Below are 17,956 nucleotides of genomic sequence, written 5' to 3' on the forward strand. Positions count from 1 at the left end.
AAGAGCACATGGTCTGGAAGCACGACCATTGACAATAATCCAGCACTGGTAGGCTGCAGGTGAGGAGACTAAAAAGGTAGCTGATTGAACACAGCTGCAGGGATCCGGTAGCTCCGCCCAGCTCAGGAGGTGTCACCGTCTGAGCAAGTAAACAGGAGAGGTCAGCAATAATACACCACATAAAGGAAAGCAGCACTAAAAACTAAAACAGGCGACAGGTGTCACTGTAGCGCGTGACAGGTCTTCCTTAAATATACACACATTTGGTTGTATTCGGTGTTGAAAAATGATATGGCTCTCACGGAAATACATTTTTAAATATGTGGCTTTCATGGCTCTCTTTGCCAAAAAGGTTCCCGACCCCTGCTCTACAATTTCTACAATTGCCAGTTAGAGCCCATCCCTATTGACTTGCTCAAAGATACTACTCCATTGATCAACACAGCTCTTCTCAAGATAACCAATATGTCGCTAGTGAAAGGGTACGTACCACAATCATTCAAAATGGCTATAATCAAACCACTTCTTAAAAAACCTAACTTTGATCCACATGTCTTAACTACAGACCAATATCCATCCTTCCATTTTTGTCCAAGAATTTAGAGAAAACAGTTGCCAAACAGTGATACCATTTCCTTCAAAACAATAATTTGCTTGAGGTCTTTCAGTCCTGATTCAGGATGCACCACAATACAGAAACAGCACTCAGAGAAATTACAAACAACCGCCTCAGACAAAGGCCTCCTTTCAGTATTCGTTTTATTAGACCTCACAGCAGCATTCAATTGATCACCATATTCTAATATGGAAATTGGAACTTGCCCTTTGCATTAAAGGAACAGCATTAAAATGGTATTTGTCACATCACCTACAGTTTTGTATCCATTAGTATTAAAGAATCCAGACACGTGAATGTCAGTCATGGCATCCCACAGGGTTCCGTGCGAGAACCTGTATTGTTCAGTCTTTATATCCCCTCTTTAGGCAATATGATGAGAAAATAGTCCATTAACTTCCACTGCTATGCAGATGACACACGACTGTAATTATCAATGAGACCTAACCATACTAATCGGCTGTCCAAACTCCAGGCGTGTCTTAACAACATCAAGAGCTGGATGACCTCAAATTTTTTACTATTAAACTCAGATAAAACTGAAATTATAGTCCTTGGCTCCCAGCACCTCATAGACAAGATTGCAAATGATATGACTGCCCTAACTAGTCTTGCACTCACCCCCCAAAATACAGTCAGAAACCTTGGTGTCAACTTTGATCAGGACCTTTCCTGTAGTTCCCAAATACGACAAGTGTCAAGAACAGCATTTTTTTCATTTCTACAACATAAAAAAAAAAAATCAGCAAATTCCTGCCACTACCAGATGCCAAAAAACGTGTTCATGCTTTTTCACCAGAAGAGATCATATTTCACCCGTAGTAGCCTCACTGCACTGGTTACCTGTAAACTTTAGAATTGAGTTTATTTCTTAAAGAGCACTTAGAACCCTATCAACTCAGGAGAACACTGCGCTCCCACAATTTACAATTACTTGGCACTCCGAGAATTTGTAGAAGTAGAATGGGTGGTAGAGCCTTTTGTTATCCAGCTTCTGTTATGGAACCATTTCCCCAACTTAATCCAGGGGGCAGACACCCTCTCTCGCTTTAAAAGTCAATTCAAAGCCCACCTTTTTGCTAAAGCACATAGTTACAACTGAACCCTGATGTGCAGAGACACCCCCCCATGTTCCTTAGACTAAGACTAAGACCTCTGGTTTGATCTACTCTTTTTTTTTTTTTATCTCAACCCAACCGGTCGAGACAGACGGCCACCCCACAGAACCTGGGTTCTATTCAAGGTTTCTTCCCCAGAGGAAGTTTTTCCTTGCCTTCGTCACCAAGTGTTTGCTCATGTGGGGTTTCAGTTGGTTCTCTGTTTTCATTTGTGAGTGTGAACTTCATGTGTAAAGTGCCATGAGGTAACTGCTGTTGTGATTTACAGTGCTGCTGTGGTCGTGTGTCTGTTTGTTGTGACTGTGAAAAAAGTTGACACCTTCGGTAGTTTGGATAAAAAACTGTTTTTCTCTCGCCTTCTCCTCTTCTCCGCTCCACTGGGGTAACTCCGCATCAGTTTTCTCCAAACTGCACCAACAAGTTTATTTCGCTCCTGCCTTCCCGAATCAATATGCACATGCCCAATAACATGGAATAGTCCATTGCATGAGAAGGGAGGAGGGAGCAGTCCAAACGATCTGAATAGATTACGCATTTGGATGTAGTTTTAAGCACGTAAATTAAGACTAAAACAGTAGCATGTACTTTAAATCAAAGGGGAAAAGATTTTATGAGACGTTTGGGGGCCCCTGGATATCTTGGGTCCCAAGGCAATTGCCTGTGTTTGCCTAATGGCAAGTCCTGCTTGCACATGAAGTGGAAGTCTTTTTATGTTTTTATAACACTACTTGAGCCTGCAACATGGGCCAAACTAGGGGATGTGTGTGTCTGTGTGTGTGTGTGTGCGTATGTGTGTAATGCTCAATAGTATTTCAAATCGGGGGGGGGGGAATATTTCTGTCCCCAGTGGGGGGCATGACAGAAAATAAGTGTGAACCACTGGTGTAATGTGACACCCAGTCCTGCATAAGCTCCAGTCTTTAGCACCATGCATTGGCTGGCTGTTGAGAGCACGATGCTAGCCCAGGAAAGGCTTTCTTCCCCTCCTGACTTGTCTGACTTTTGAGGTATTTATAGACATAGAAGTATTTGTCGTCAGGATCTCTTTGACGCCATCAGGAAGACATCGGCATCTGGAGAATACATCCAGGCCTCTTGTGAGCGGGGCACCATGTCAAAGTCAGATGGGGGAAACAAAAGATCCTCCAGACAACGTTTTTAGTCTCACTACCTGTGGTGAACCTCTACAATGAATGTCCATGTTTGGAAGTGATGTAAACAGCAGGCAGGAAACGCCCACAATCACTGGTCACAACTCTACGTCCATGTTTGGAAGTGATATAAACAGCAGGCAGGAAACACATATACTTGTAATCACTGGTCACAACTCTAAGTACAATCTAATGGAAAGAGCTGTGTCCAAAATGATTGCTTCGATATTGTGTCAGGTGGTCTAGGGCAGTGATTCTCAACAGGTGGGTTTGGGTTGCCGGTTTTAATCTTGTGCCTTTCTGAAGAAGATTTTTTGTTTTGATGTTGAATGTGCTAGACCTGTGTCTTGTTGAGCCTTATAAAGTGTTTGCCTTTAAATATCTTATGCTTATTATATGTCAGCAGTTTCTCTTAGTTGCTTATTTAATTGTCATATTTGGAGGTGTTTGAAATCGCCATGTAAATCGCAATTGCCAATCGCTAAGACGTTTATGGGAATTTCAATGTAAATTAACATTAGCGATAGCGTATTTGTTTAAATGCCTTTTATTTATGTTGGACACCACAGAGGAATGGTTTTGCATATAATGTAAGTTATAATTGACATGCTTTATTTCTGTATATTGAGTTTTACAGTGCTTGAAAGCAAAGGAAATGAAATTGAAGTCAACTGGAACTTTATTAAGAACCTGGCATCTGTCTGCTGAGCAAGCAAGTAGAGACCAAACGTTTTCTTACAATAATTTTGAGTTTGTGAATACAAACGTTCCTAAATGTTCATTGAACTTGTTTCGTGCTGGTACGCCGTGTTATTTTTGCACTACCTCAAATTCAAACTGCAATGTCTGTTAATTAAATAATTCAATATTTTTGAGTTGAAACGGGTTGGGTTGCCGCTAGCCATTAAGGGGTGATGGTGGGACTCGCAGCCAAACCAGTTGGAACCACTGCTAGGGGGTCATATTTGCATGGTATCTTAGGCTTGCTATGATATGCTGTGATATAGAGCTTATAGAGTGTACTGCATCATACTGAGAGCTGCTGTATGATATTTATTGTGTAGGCATAATGTTGTGCCCAGTGAGCGGATGTGCAAGGTGGTAAGAAGTTGTGGCGTTGGATGCTCAGTTCCTGTCGAACTTGTTAATTGTTTAGCTATAAAGCTTCTCCTGTGGAACATTTCTGCATGCGCATTGTTCATATCAGGTCCTCCAGACTGTGAAATGTCTTGTGAGAACCTCCAAGCTGAACTTCTTTCTTTCCCTATCACCCAAGAGACAGCATCCTGTTTTGGCAGGAAGTAGCATTGTTTGTTTTGTTTTTTTCTCTTTCAATCCCATTTAGCCACACTGCTAGCGAGTCCCGCCCCCTTCCTGCACTTCTTCAGCATACGTACGTGCACGGAGACGCTGCCAAGTGCTTTTAAATGTTTGGAAGATGGAAGATCAATTAGCTTCAGCCACTGGGCGCAGGAACTCTGGACAATGTAGCTCTGACCTACGCGCTAATGCTAACGACCGCAACAGCTGGCGCCATGAAGAGAAGATGTTCCTGTTTGGGCAACATCATCCTCCTCACTTAGTGCCAACTTTGGGCAACTTTCAATGTGCCAGTATACCCTGATGTGTTTCATACACACGTGGTGGAAATTTTTGGTACTCTTACACCAAAGAAGGAACAAGCCACAAGAATCACTGAAATAAAAGGAAACTGACAAAAGTGATCATGTACAGAAAAATGTACTAAAAATTAATGAATGGAACTTACACATTGCTTTTGAATTGCTGTCGAATGAAACTGGACTGGTCAAAAATGATCTAATACAGTGGTACCTCAGTTTACATTATGAATTTGTTCCAAAAGCAAAACGTGCAAAAACCAAAGCAATTTTTGTCATAGGAAATAATGTACATCCAATGAATCCATTCCAGACACCCATACATTTTACTAAAAAATACATTTTATAGAGAATTGATAGTTTTACATGTAGAAAAAATGTAAAAGAATTCTAAATGTTGATTGAAATGGATGAATGGACATTTAGCATCACTTTTACCTTTATTGAAGACCTGTTGGGAGAGGGAGCAGGGGATCCACACCAACAACTTCTCAACATTTTCCACTGGTCTCTGTTTTGTTGACACCTTTACCTCTTTCGCATCATTAGCATCCTTGATCCTACCTGGATGGAACTTATTGTTGATGCAGTCTTCTCGTACAGCTTGGTGAAATCGGCCACATGGACACCATCTCTGTACTTTGTTTTGCATTCCTCCATAGTGTTTCTTAAACCTGTAGGGTGCTTAGTTTGGGCGCGAGATTCTGTGCTACGATACAGTACAGGGAAAAAGGATGTGTTTGTTACCTGCAATATTGTATGATAACCAAGACAGTGTACAAAAACCAAGAAAGAATTTTGATGAAAAAATCTGAAAACTTGGGCGTTCAAAAACAGTTTGACTATATTTATTTGCACAACCTCCGAAGCAAGTACTGCCATCAAGACTCCTGCATCTGTCAACAAGTATTTTAGCTAGAAGTGTCCCGATACAATTTTTTCTATTTCTGATTCGATTCCGATATTGCAGACTTGAATATCATCTGATACCGATATGGATCCGATATCAGCATGAACACATGCTTTTCTTACTTGTTTAATAACATGGAATGTTAGAAAAAGCTCCATCAAGTGGTATTACTCAAACGGAGCACAATAGTCGGCAACAGTAGGTATGAGAAAAACTGACCCATTTACTTCTTGATGCATGTGGTGTATAGTTTTATCCATAATAGGCATAATGTAGTGAGGCTCGGGGTGCTCAATGAAGCTTTTAAACTCGACATTACTCACCTCCGACAGGGGCTGGCTCTTTTCTGTTACAGCCAATGACTTTTTGCCATCCTGTGGGAGTTTCTCACATTTTGCGAATGCTTCAAACAGCAGCGGATGTTTCTGGAAGCCATGGTGTTGCGAAAATCCTTCTTCAAATGTGCAGTAAGGTTGGTCATAGTAAAATTCCCCAGTTCTCTGCCACCACCGGAAACTCGTACACGCCAGATTTTGCACTCAGCAACGTCTTTTTTGGACTTTAACGAAAAATACTGCCACATGAACGACATCACTCCTACTCCTTGCTGAACATATCGCCACACTCTGTTGTTGTAAACACGTGGGTTCTGCATGAAGGCCCTTAACAAGAAGGGCTGCTGCTGGATAGAAGTGCTTGGAATGAACCACTTGCATCGGAGTGCCATTATCTGAGATTTTTTTCCGATATCAATATCAGATCGGTACATCCCTTTTTCTGGTCCACGGTACAGGATGAACAACTGCGGCAGGTTTGATGAATGTCTTCACCAGACTGCATGTTGCAGCTCCTTCCACAGATGTTCAGTTGGATGTACAACAGGGTTCACTTCAGAATACATTCGTTCCTTGTTTATCGTTTGTTTAGTAGCGTGGAATACTAGAAAAAATTTGATCAAGTGTTATTACTCAAACAGCATTTGAAAAAAGCCAAAAACCAAACAGGAAACAAGTCTAACCATTTGAATAACGGTCTGTTTTCCTCCAATAATCACCATTTAGATCATGTCTGTATTGTATAATGAATGATGAAACTATACAGTACAGGCCAAAAATTTTGGACACACACAACACAACCCCATGATCCCAACCCCATTAATGAGGCAAGAATTTCCACGAAGTAACCCTGACAAGGCACATGTGAAGTGAAAACCATTTTAGGTGACTACTTCCTAAAGCTCATTGAGAGAACACCAAGGGTTTGCAGTGCTATCAAAAAAAGCTACTTTGAGCTACTATGAGGAATCTAAAACATAAGACGTTTAGAATTATTTCACACTTTTTTGTTAAGTACATAATTCCACGTGTTCATCCATAGTTTTGATGCATTCAGTGAGAATCAAGTCATGAAAATAAAGAAAACTCATTGAATGGGAAGGTGTGTCCAAACCTTCAGCCTGTACAGTATATTGCACACAACAAAGATAAAACATTCCTATGTGGTGCTTACATAATGTCATGGAATGGATTAGTTTCACCTGGAGCGTAAACATGCTTGGAGAAAATACAGTATAGAGCGATAAGACCGATGTGAGTGTGCGTTCCCCACCCTGTGAAATATTCCTCATTTTAGATAAGTTGTACCATTTTACACATGCACACATATATTTAATACGTTCTGCTATCGTCGGCGCTCTTTGATGATAAGTATCTCTTTAATAAGGTTTTCCTCTGAGGATAGAACATCTCCAGCATATCTGTCAGCCTTCTAAGATCACATTTTCATTTCATGTGGTTAAAAAAAAAAAGATGTAGCCTGGAGTCGCTGTAAACCTAGTAATTTCTCTTTGCCAGGGATTTATTTGAAGAGGGAAAACATGTTTGAATTCTGCCATTTTTGTCAGTAAAGTGCATAAAATAGGTATGTGAGGATCATGTTTCCATGAAGTGTAAATAAGACATTGGATGAAGGAAATCTTGCTGTTAAATGTGTGAATCCATCTAGGCAGCAACTGATACCGATATCAAGCCATACCGGTATAGACAGTAGCTCTTCTCTCAAAATAACCTTGTGTAATGAACACATTATGCTTCTTTTACTGTGATGCCACTGTCACAAATAAACACTGTAAATTTATGATATGCAATCTAAGTTACAGATAAAGTACCATATTTATTTTAAACATTTTGTCTCAACAAAGTAGTCATTTAAAAACATGACTGGTTGTCAAATAAAATCACATGTTGTCCTACAATCACGTAAGATAGGTTAGACTTAATACATTCACAAATAAGAATTAGCTACTGCTGGCAATGACACAGTTTGGAATGGAAAGCTGCACATTTATTTGTGGCACAAACATCCATATAAGAATTCTGGACTGATACAATCAGTGAAATTATAAACTGGGCTTATTCAACTCGCTTGTTATTTTGCTGCAGGTATGCTAGCCAGGTGTTACTCCAAATTGCCTATTTATACTGTAATTCCAAAGGCGAAAATTGGAAGTAATTCCAAACTGCAGACAAACTGAGCTAGCTGGCTTGTTGCAATGTGGAGCACGAGACCATCACTCGCACACCAATATGAATATCAGCAGAAAAATCAATAGCGATATGAACCAATTTCTCATTTTGATGCCGATATCGGCCTATATTGGAATAAGGAATGACAGCGCATTTGCTGTTTGTTATTCTGTTTTGGGTTTTTTTGACAGGTTAGGAAAGTGAACAACAAAAGAGTGTGATGAGGAAGATTCAGTTTCACACAGAAACACACATACACACAGGCATGCACTTGGTGAGTGAAGTGTTACATAGCTGTTAAAATAAATGGTCTTTTTTTTTTTGCTCACAACCTAATAAAGTCTCCTGTTGGTCTAACACAAGCCCTCAGTTTTCAGCTTGGCCTGCACACACACACACACACATACACACACCTACACACACATAAACGACAGCAACACACACACATGCAAGAGGTCACGCACTAGTCATTAGTGATGCGTGCAGACAGCCGTTAAATTGGTGCAGAGCTGGTTCCCACACATGCACATGTAGTGGAAGTGTCGTGATGTCACACACATTCCTTGTGTGTGTGTGTGTATGTGTGTGTGTGTGATTGAGTGACACTGACACACACACACACACACACACTACATTGCAGTTTGATCACACGTTAGCAGAATCCTCTTTCAGGAACACATACAGTACGACAATACATACAGTGTCAACAGTGTAATGAGCTTAAATACAATATGTTATTAAAGATGGAGTCTTTCCAAAGATGATAATGTTCAAGTTACAGTTTTCATAAAGTGCTGCATGATGACGTCTGAACCGACAACCTCTCCTGTCTTTTTATGGTACATTTGAACTCAATAAAATCAATTATGGGTGTCGCACCGTGGCCCTGACAGAAGCTGAAATGATGTAGAGTGGCTTTAAGAGGCTCTTTGAGGAGGCAAAGATTGAGGAAAGAGCTCATTACTTTTGCAGGAAATGTTTTTAAAAGTGGGAAAGGAAGGAGTTCTTATCTCTTTTCTCCTTATGACAGACATGCCTGTATCCTGCACTCTTCAAGGGTGGTTGTTCGTTTGTGTGCATCTTCTTGTCTACACATTTAGTAACAACACTGCAACAATGCCTTCAGAGTATGTTCACATCACAGATGCCGAGCTGGGACCAATAACTGCCCACTGGGTCATCGCTCAGCCTTCCCCCACACCCTATCCTTGGGTAAGGGCAAGAATGGGGGGGAAGTTCAAACTTCATTAGGGTCGTCAGGTAGGCACCCTTCTTCATTGGTGTTTCGATGGTAGGCCCACTGATAGGCCCATGACACCTCCAGAGAGCTCATCTGCAACACCTGGCGTCCCATGTGTGCCCCCTCTGCTTTGAGGCCAGCAAGGGTCCTTGCACTTGATCCCTAGCCTCTGGCTGCTTCTTTGGCCGCTTCTTAGACTGACGTTATTGCTCTGTTGACTAGGTCTAAATGAACCTAAATCGCTCACACTGTACACAGACCACATGAAGGACATATTCATTATAGTTATAAAAGGATTAAATGCCAGAATTAAACAAAACAGTCATAAAAAAAGAGAACAACTCCTTACTGTTATCCCTGTGGTTGTCTTGCACACTGGAAGGAGTGTTGCAAGGGAAGGAGAGACGGGCTTATGGGGAGAAGGAAGTCTGAACAATGAAACCACTACACTGCATAGTTATCACTGTCCATTTCTTAGGAGCAGGTCCTGTCACTTGTTGAAAGATACCATCTTTATCCTTAATGATGGTATCAGTGTTTGAGCGGCTTGGACCGGGCATGCAGCCACTGCTGATTGGCGTCCTCCACTTTGTTTTACGATGCTTTTGTCTAATTTCATTTCAAGTCTGCCTCCTGCTTGGGAGACATAATGACAGGAAAAGAGTTAACAAAAAAAGAACACAATTGTTGTCCTTCCTCAGTGTAGCGGCGCACAACTAAGTGTGCTTCCGCCGCTCACACATAACTAGTTCTCTTTTTCTTTTTGTACAGTATTAATAATTTATAGGAGACCGTACATAAACCATAAAATGTCGGGAGACAAAACATGGGAACATGAGCGCCTGTAAAGACAACTTTCTTTAGGTCAAATCCTGTTTGAACAGAATGTGAATGCAATGGCAGTGCCATGACTTGAATGACAAACCAGATTCAATCCAGATCTGATCCACTTTACTCACCAATGTAAATGTAAATGTAACATGTGCATACCCACCACTGAACGTATTCAGACTCTGTCCAATGTTTATGTAGGATCTTCTTAGCTTTGGTTCCTTTTGATCCGGAAGAAGAAATAAAATTATTTCTTTTTTACTTGAGTTAAATGTCAATTAACTTGTTATTGTGGTCTCCAGGTGGACTTGGGCTTCCTAAGGTTCATCACTGCCATAGGCACACAAGGCGCCATCTCCAAAGAGACCAAAAAGCACTACTTTGTCCGCTCCTACAAGGTGGACCTGAGCTCTAACGGAGAGGACTGGGTGACAGTGAAGGAGGGCTCCAAGCAGAAGGTCATCTTTTATTACCTGACATCCAAGACAAAAGTCTCGGTCTCGCCTCGACCAAGAAAATAATGCCTCCTCATCATTCTTTGCAGATCTTTCCAGGAAACCGCAACCCGACTGACGAGGCTCGCTCAATCCTACCCAAACAGACTCTGGCTCGCTACGTCCGCATTCGGCCCATGACCTGGGAGCAAGGCATCTGCATGCGCTTCGAGATCTACGGCTGCAGAACATCAGGTAGCCAAAGCAGAATGTTGATGCAGCTCTTAGTATTTGTACCGGAGGTCCTCGGTCTTCATACCTAAATCATACCTAAATGGACACCTAAGTCACTCACACTGTACATAGAACACATGAAGGACATATAGAATATTTAATATAAAAATAGTAAATACAAGCGTTAAATGAAACCTTAACAAAAAAAGAAACATTTTTTTTTTACTTTTATCTCTGTGGTTGTCTTGTACACTGGAAGGGGCGTTGCAACTTGCAAGGGAGGGAGAGATGGGCTTATTGGGAGGAGGAAGGCTCAATAATGAGATCACTTGACAGCATAATGATCACTGTCCATTTCAAAGGAGCAGATCCTTTGACCTGGTTCAAAGATACCATCTTTATCCTTTATGACTGCCGCAGTATTTGATTGGCTTGGAGCGGGCATGCAGCCAATGTTGATTGGCGTTTTTCCACGTTGTGAGCATTTTACCATGTCTAATTTCACTTCAATTTTCACTCTAACTTTCCTTTTATTTGACACATTGCCATCTTGCTTGGGAGACCTCATGAAGGGAAAAAAGTTAACCCAGAAACAACAAAAGTGATGTACTTTCTCAGTGTGGCGACATGCAACTACGTATGCTTCCTCCTATGTATTCTCCAACTGCGCGTACATAACTACTCTCTTTCTTTTATACAGTATTAATAATTTATGAGAGTCTGTTTGTAACTATGAAACATAGTAACACGTAACATGAGGACCGCCTGTAATAGCTTCAAATGATTATATTATGTAGTTGAGAGTTGATTAAGATGGGTGTAGATTACAACTTTAAACTGTCTTGGGATTGTTTTGTCAAAGAATCATCAGTTTCCTTCAGTAATTAAAAGTCAAATCCACACACACACACATGCACACACACACACACACAAATGATGAGTTTTTTGGAAAGAAGGCGGGCCACACTGACAAACAGATTGTATCGCAGCCTCCAGGTCGCTTGTAGCATCGCCTGCAACAGCCAGAGAGTCTGTCGGTGTCAAACACCCTTGAGACGACACTTTCAACTCACAACATGTTCTCCAGTGATTCTGATACTCTCTGCTTATTGACTTCAAATCCCTCCAGTAAAAAGTCAAATCCCTCCAGTAAAAAGTGTGCGCGTAATTGCAAACTGGTTTCATGACTAGATGACAACACCAAATGGAGCTCTGCAAGCATCATTTTCCAAACACGGTCACGGTTTACTTGTTTCAGACATGCTGAACAAGTCACATTAAGGAGCATCACATGATTACATGTACACAATTCAACATGTCCAAAAAGTAGTAGGAAGAAGCATATTTTATTTAATCCCACCCCATATTCCATGTCTCAGCAATTCCAGATAATTCATTCAAATGTGTATAACCTGTTGACTTTTAGTAACTTGTGTGTTGTCATTAAAAACATTTGTTCACTTCCTGTGTTTAACTGTCACCAACTTCTGATCAACAGAGAAAAGTATAGAGAATATGTAGCAATAGATAGATTCAGTGATGAAGGAAATAGATAAAGAAATTAGAAGTAAATCATTAGGGGTAAATTATGCTTTGATGGGACAAAATGCATAATGGGAAGCTGTTAAAATAGTTGCTTTTTATTTTAAACTCGTATTGGTACATTTATTGTATATTTCCTAGCATTTGAGTGTTGATTTGAGTGTGATGATTTTAGCATTCTTTGTAAGATGACACCATAAGTCTGACTGTTATATTGAGTAATGATAATCCGTTACGGATAATGCCTTTTTGCAGAGTATGAAACGAGTACTGCTCGTCATTGTCCGTAATCGTGATGAAGGAAAATCCTCACTGGGTTTGTATACTGATCTGTATACATGTTATGAATCAAGTTTTTTTTTTTTTTTTATCATTGGGTAGCTACTTATGTATTGACTCTTCACACTCTGATTGCCAAGTCACACACTGGCTGGTGATATAAAGTCAGTTGGAAAACTTCGTTGGTTACTGAACGTGGTGCTTTTGAGAAAAATAGAGTGAACAAGGCTGATTATTTTCGTGTTTGCCATCACTGGATGTTTGCATGAATCACCAACTTCACATATATCATTAAAAAATAATGAAATAATAAAGTCTTACTCTTCTACAATTACTTATACACATACATAATACACATATGGCTGAATAATAAACAACCTTTGATTAGTCCACGTTTAAGCCCCTATCCATTTCCAGTTAAACCACGCCTACTCCCTGTTTATGCCACGCCCACTGCGCGTACAGATACGGATACAGATAATTTAGATGGGTGAACAGATAGATACAGATAGTGTGGTACTCATGTCTAGTAATGACCTCCTGTGATTTCCAATGGGTTGATAAGCTTGTTGTGAGTTTATTCATAGCTCATGATTGCCTCCTGTCAAGTAAAGAGCTACCTGGTCCTCATGGACTCGTGCGCGCCACAATATGCCATTTTATGACGTGGACATCTGCGGCTTATAGTTCGGTGCGGCTTATATATGTTCAAATCTGTTTTTCTTTCTAAATTTAGTGAGTGCGGCTTAAACACCGGTGCATCTTACACACCGGAAAGTACGGTATATTGCTTGATGGTATGTTGTTCATCTCCATTTCCCCTCCTTGCTGTCTTCATCCAGACTATTCGTGTTCTGGAATGCTTGGGATGGTGTCCGGTCAGATTTCAGACGCTCAGATCAGCGCCTCGTCTTATGCCGACCGAGGCTGGGTGGCTGAAAATGCCCGTTTACTGACGGGGAGGTCGGGCTGGACGGGCCAGCAAATCAAACAGCCCTTCAGGAACGAATGGCTGCAGGTGAGCTCTCATTTTAACTCAATACCATAAGGTACCTGCTTATTTTCCAACATGGACCTTGATTTATTTGATGAGACATAAACATGCAGTTCGCACTAGGCCATTTTGCAACCTCAATCACTAATTGTTAGTGTAAACCCTCTACTGGACCTGCCAGGTGGACCTGGGCCAGGACAAGATGGTGAGCGGTGTAGTCATTCAGGGTGGGAAGCACCGCGACAAGAATGTCTTCATGAAGAAGTTCAAGGTGGGCCACAGTTTGGACGGAGAAGAGTGGACCATTGTGAATGAGGACAACACCACCAAACCCAAGGTTGGTCCACAGAAAGATGCTTGAGACATTATGTGATTGAAGCATCCATTGTCATGTTGTTGTGCATGTCCCACATTTCCGTCCACATTTTCATGTATTTTTCATCAATAGTAGCAGTGTGACGGCCCCAGAAATTCAATTATACATACATCAAAGCTTGTTGACATGAAATAACCTTCTTACTATAATGTGGACTCCAGCAGACAGACTCAAGTAATGTAATGCAGTGTTTCCACTAGCATTGTACAGGCAGGCCTGGTGTTACCACGTTTCGTGCTTATGATGCACTGCCATAAATTACTGTATTAAGACTGTACAAAAAGACAAGGAGAACTAGTGCGCTCAATGTAAGAATGTATAGGTGGAAGAATAAAGTGAGGCAGAGTCTTCTGATGCCTGTGCGTCAAAGAAAAGGAAAGTGAAAATGAAAAATGAAGTGAAATTAGACATCATAAAATGCTCAGGAAGTGGAGAAACGCAGATCAACATTGGCTGCATGCTTGGTCCAAGATGTCAAATGCTATCTTTGAACATGTGAAAGGATGTGCTCCTATGAAAAGGACAGTGATAACTATGCAGCGTAGTGCTGTCATTATTGAAATCTCTTGCAACGACCTTCTAGTGTGACTGTTGTTTTGCAAATCTACCTGCCATTGAAATCAGGTACAGACTCCATTTCTGCTCTATTAACCTGCCTCAAGGATATCAAACAGTGGATGTCTCTTAAGTTACTTAAGCTTGATGAGAAAAAAACAGAAATTCTTATTTTTGGCAATCCAGCTCTTTTAGATGGTGTGAGCAGTGAATTGGGCCCATTATCATCATACTGCCAACCACATGTAAAAAACCTTGGCATGCTTTTAGATGGTTTTGTAAACAAGTGAGTGCTGTGGTCCAGTCTTGTTTCTTCCACCTGAGACTAAGATAAAACCTTACCTTCCCGTTGACGTCTTTGAGCATGCTGTTCATTTGTTTATTACTTGCCGCTTGGACTACTGTAATTGCTTGTATTGTGGTCTGGACCAGCCCTCTATACATGGTCTCCAGCTGGACCAAAACGCAGCTGCCCGCCTGTTAACTGGCACCAAGAGACGGGAACATATAACCCCATTCCTGGCCTCCTTACACTACCTGTTACTTACAGGATCCAGTTCCAAATTCTTCTCTTGGTTTTTAAATCGCTGAATAGTCTGGCGCCTTCATACTTAGATACCTGACGATACCTGTTGATGTTCCTGCTAGAACAATGAGGTCCAGCTCACAGTTGCTTTTAACAGCTCCAAGATCTAATCTTAAATCTTGGGGCGATAGGGCCTTCTCTGTCGCAGGTCCGAGACTTTTGAGTGGCCTGCCCCTAATCATTAGATCTGCACAAACACTGGAGTATTTTAAATCTTCATTGAAATCTTAGTGGTTTTTAACACAGGTTAACCTGGGCATAGTTTTGACTGTTTTAATTGTTAGTCATTATTTCTTGTGTATTGTTTTTACTGTATTTTTAATCGTATGTTTTATTAATGGGTATGTTTGTGTCGTTTTGTGTTTTATTGGCTGCTGTACAGCGCTTTGGGCAGTTAACTGTTGGAAATATGCTATATAGATAAATTTGACCTTGACCTAAGACATCTACAGGGATAGCTGTAAGGAATTGTTCTTTTTTTTAATTACGGTTTCATTTAATTCTTGTATTTAATCTTTTTATTATGTATTTTATATGTCCTTCATGTGTTTTGTATACAGTGTGAGTGACTTTAGTGTTCACTTGGCTGTAATTTAGGTATAAGTTCCAACTTACACTAAAACTCCACTTACACCGTATGAACAGAACTTGTACGTAGACCGAGGACCTCCTGTGTTGGGGTTTGCTGGTGCCTCTCCGAAGCTGTCAGACTAGGGGAAACAGTGTAATGTAATGTAAGCAGCGACCATGTGAGCTTGTTTGTTGGAATGTCACTTGAATTTGTCATTGCCTGCGTGACAGTTTGTTTAGTTTCACTTTTATGCCTTTAGTTCCTGTTTTGATACTTATTTTGTAGTTCGTCCTGTTTTGCCTGTGCCGTTTTCTGCCTGCTTTACGTTCTTGTTCTAACACACCCGTCACTCATTTGTGTTTTGATTTTTTTAGTGGAGCCTTTGCCGTTTGTCGGGTGTTGGAGCATTGCTATTGTTTCCTGTTTGCGTTCTTACTACTCATGAATAAATCCCTGTCGCTGCACGGCAGCCATTCATTATTTAAGAAATACTTTTTACCTGCATTTGGGTCCTGTTCTCTAGATACCTGGGGTCGCCGCCTCAGTGCCAAAGCCTTGAAAAGCCTAGAACTGGTCAATACAAGCAAAGACAAAGACTATTGTGACAAGAAAAGTACAGGAAATGAGCTTTTACATGCAGGCGCATGAGGTAAAGCAATCACAAGTGTTTATTATTGAGTTATTCGCAAACACTGTCCTCCTGTGCCTCTGTGCAATGTCATCATCTGTTGGCTGTGTGTATGTCTGCGTTAGTCCACGTAGCTTGATTGACAGGTGCTTTTTGGGCACAGTAAGAGTGCAGAAGAGTTAGGAATGTTGAATTAGCACATTGGATTCAATAAGACAACCTCAAAAAGGCCCACGGGTCCCGGAGCAACTTTGATTCTCACCCTGGAGAGGAAATTCATGTCATTGATTTCAAGGCCTGGCTTCCTCTCCTGGGCCCGCCCCCTAGTGCAACATCGACCTCGATACGTTCCAGATGGCGGCGCCAGGAGGTTGCTCAGCCGGCTGACTCCTGCTGCTTCACTGCAGACAAACTTGTGGATGCTCCTATGTTTCCTGTTGAGACAGGAAGACACATGTTTCATCCATTGCCACACACACAAAATACCCATAGATTCTTCTGTAAGCATGTACATGTACTCGACATGACTACATGTGACAGCACCTTACACATTTGTAGTGTTTCATATCTTATCACTGTGGCAGGTCAACCACTTTCATATGTGCTGCCTCATGCTTCTTATTGACTCCTTTTGTTCACTCAGAATATTTGATGAGGAGCACACTTGGTAATACACTTTGTAATGCAAATACTTTGTTTTGTCCTTGTTGTGCACCAGATGGACAAACCAACTCAGGAATGTCCAAACTTTTTCCACCGATGGCCGCATACTAATTGAAGTATGACGGGGCCACTTTATTGGATTTTCTTCAGCTTTTGATTACATGCAAAAACAAATTCATTTTACAGTAGCTAAAGTATGCTGTGTAGTTAAATATATTTAATCAACTTTGAAGCAAATAGTTTGTAGTTGTTCTGATGTGTGGCCAAGTTTTATTTAGTGTTTAGAATGTGTCGTGGACATAGCTGCACTAAGGACTTTTACCAGTTGTTATCTTGTCCTTAATGGGGACAATCTGCAGTATTTTCCTTTGTTTTTTGGATAGTTAATTGGTTGTCTCTCCCTTTCACTGTCAAGCTATTCATCGGGAATCAGAACCATGACACGCCAGAGCTGAAGTCCATGGGTCCTCTTATGACCCGCTTCATTAGGATCTACCCGGAGAGAGCCACCAACGAGGGCGTAGGCCTCCGCTTGGAGCTGCTGGGCTGCGAACTCAACGGTGGGTGCAGTTTGTTTGCCGTATGACCAGCTTATACAGATTGGGTTTTTAGCCTAAAATAGTTTTTTGCGTGAAAGGTCATAACACTTAAAAATAACCAGCTGTAATTTGTGTGCATGGCTTGTGTCTCCTCCACGCGTCCTCATTTAATGAACATAATTATTTATCTTCATGTAATCTACTGTAGTTCCCTACGTGTATGTCTGTGTGCGTGCGTGTGTGTGTGTGTGTGTGTGTGTGGTGTTTACATGGCTTCTCTCTGATTTGTGCTTTAAAGGGATAGTTCAGATTTTTTGGCATGAACTTGTATGGCATCCCCATCAGCAGTGTAGTTCATCAACAGTGACTTACCCCCCACTTCGTCCCGTGAGCCGAGCTCTGGTCGGATTCCGACCAGATCACTGTCACTGTTGATGCACCGGACCAGAGCTCGGCTCACGGGCTCAACTTCATGTCAAAAAATCCGAACTATCCCATTAATGTTTGAATAGAAAATCAATTTCTTGGGAATCTGGAAAATGTCA

The 17,956-nt window shown here is 41.2% G+C and overlaps 1 protein-coding gene across 1 annotated transcript in view; it reads left to right on the plus strand.

Annotated features, from left to right (window-relative positions):
* LOC129174172 (neuropilin-1a-like) overlaps positions 1 to 17,956 on the plus strand; it is a 54,992-nt gene that overhangs the window by 21,577 nt on the left and 15,459 nt on the right. Inside the window, exons 7-11 of the mRNA XM_054765860.1 lie at positions 10,313 to 10,468; positions 10,555 to 10,699; positions 13,342 to 13,517; positions 13,675 to 13,830; positions 17,288 to 17,432. Coding sequence (XP_054621835.1) covers positions 10,313 to 10,468; positions 10,555 to 10,699; positions 13,342 to 13,517; positions 13,675 to 13,830; positions 17,288 to 17,432 — 778 coding nt within the window. The remainder of the gene's footprint in view (positions 1 to 10,312; positions 10,469 to 10,554; positions 10,700 to 13,341; positions 13,518 to 13,674; positions 13,831 to 17,287; positions 17,433 to 17,956) is intronic.

The sequence above is a fragment of the Dunckerocampus dactyliophorus genome, chromosome 2, assembly GCF_027744805.1.
Source record: "Dunckerocampus dactyliophorus isolate RoL2022-P2 chromosome 2, RoL_Ddac_1.1, whole genome shotgun sequence".
Classification (NCBI taxonomy): Eukaryota; Metazoa; Chordata; class Actinopteri; order Syngnathiformes; family Syngnathidae; genus Dunckerocampus; species Dunckerocampus dactyliophorus.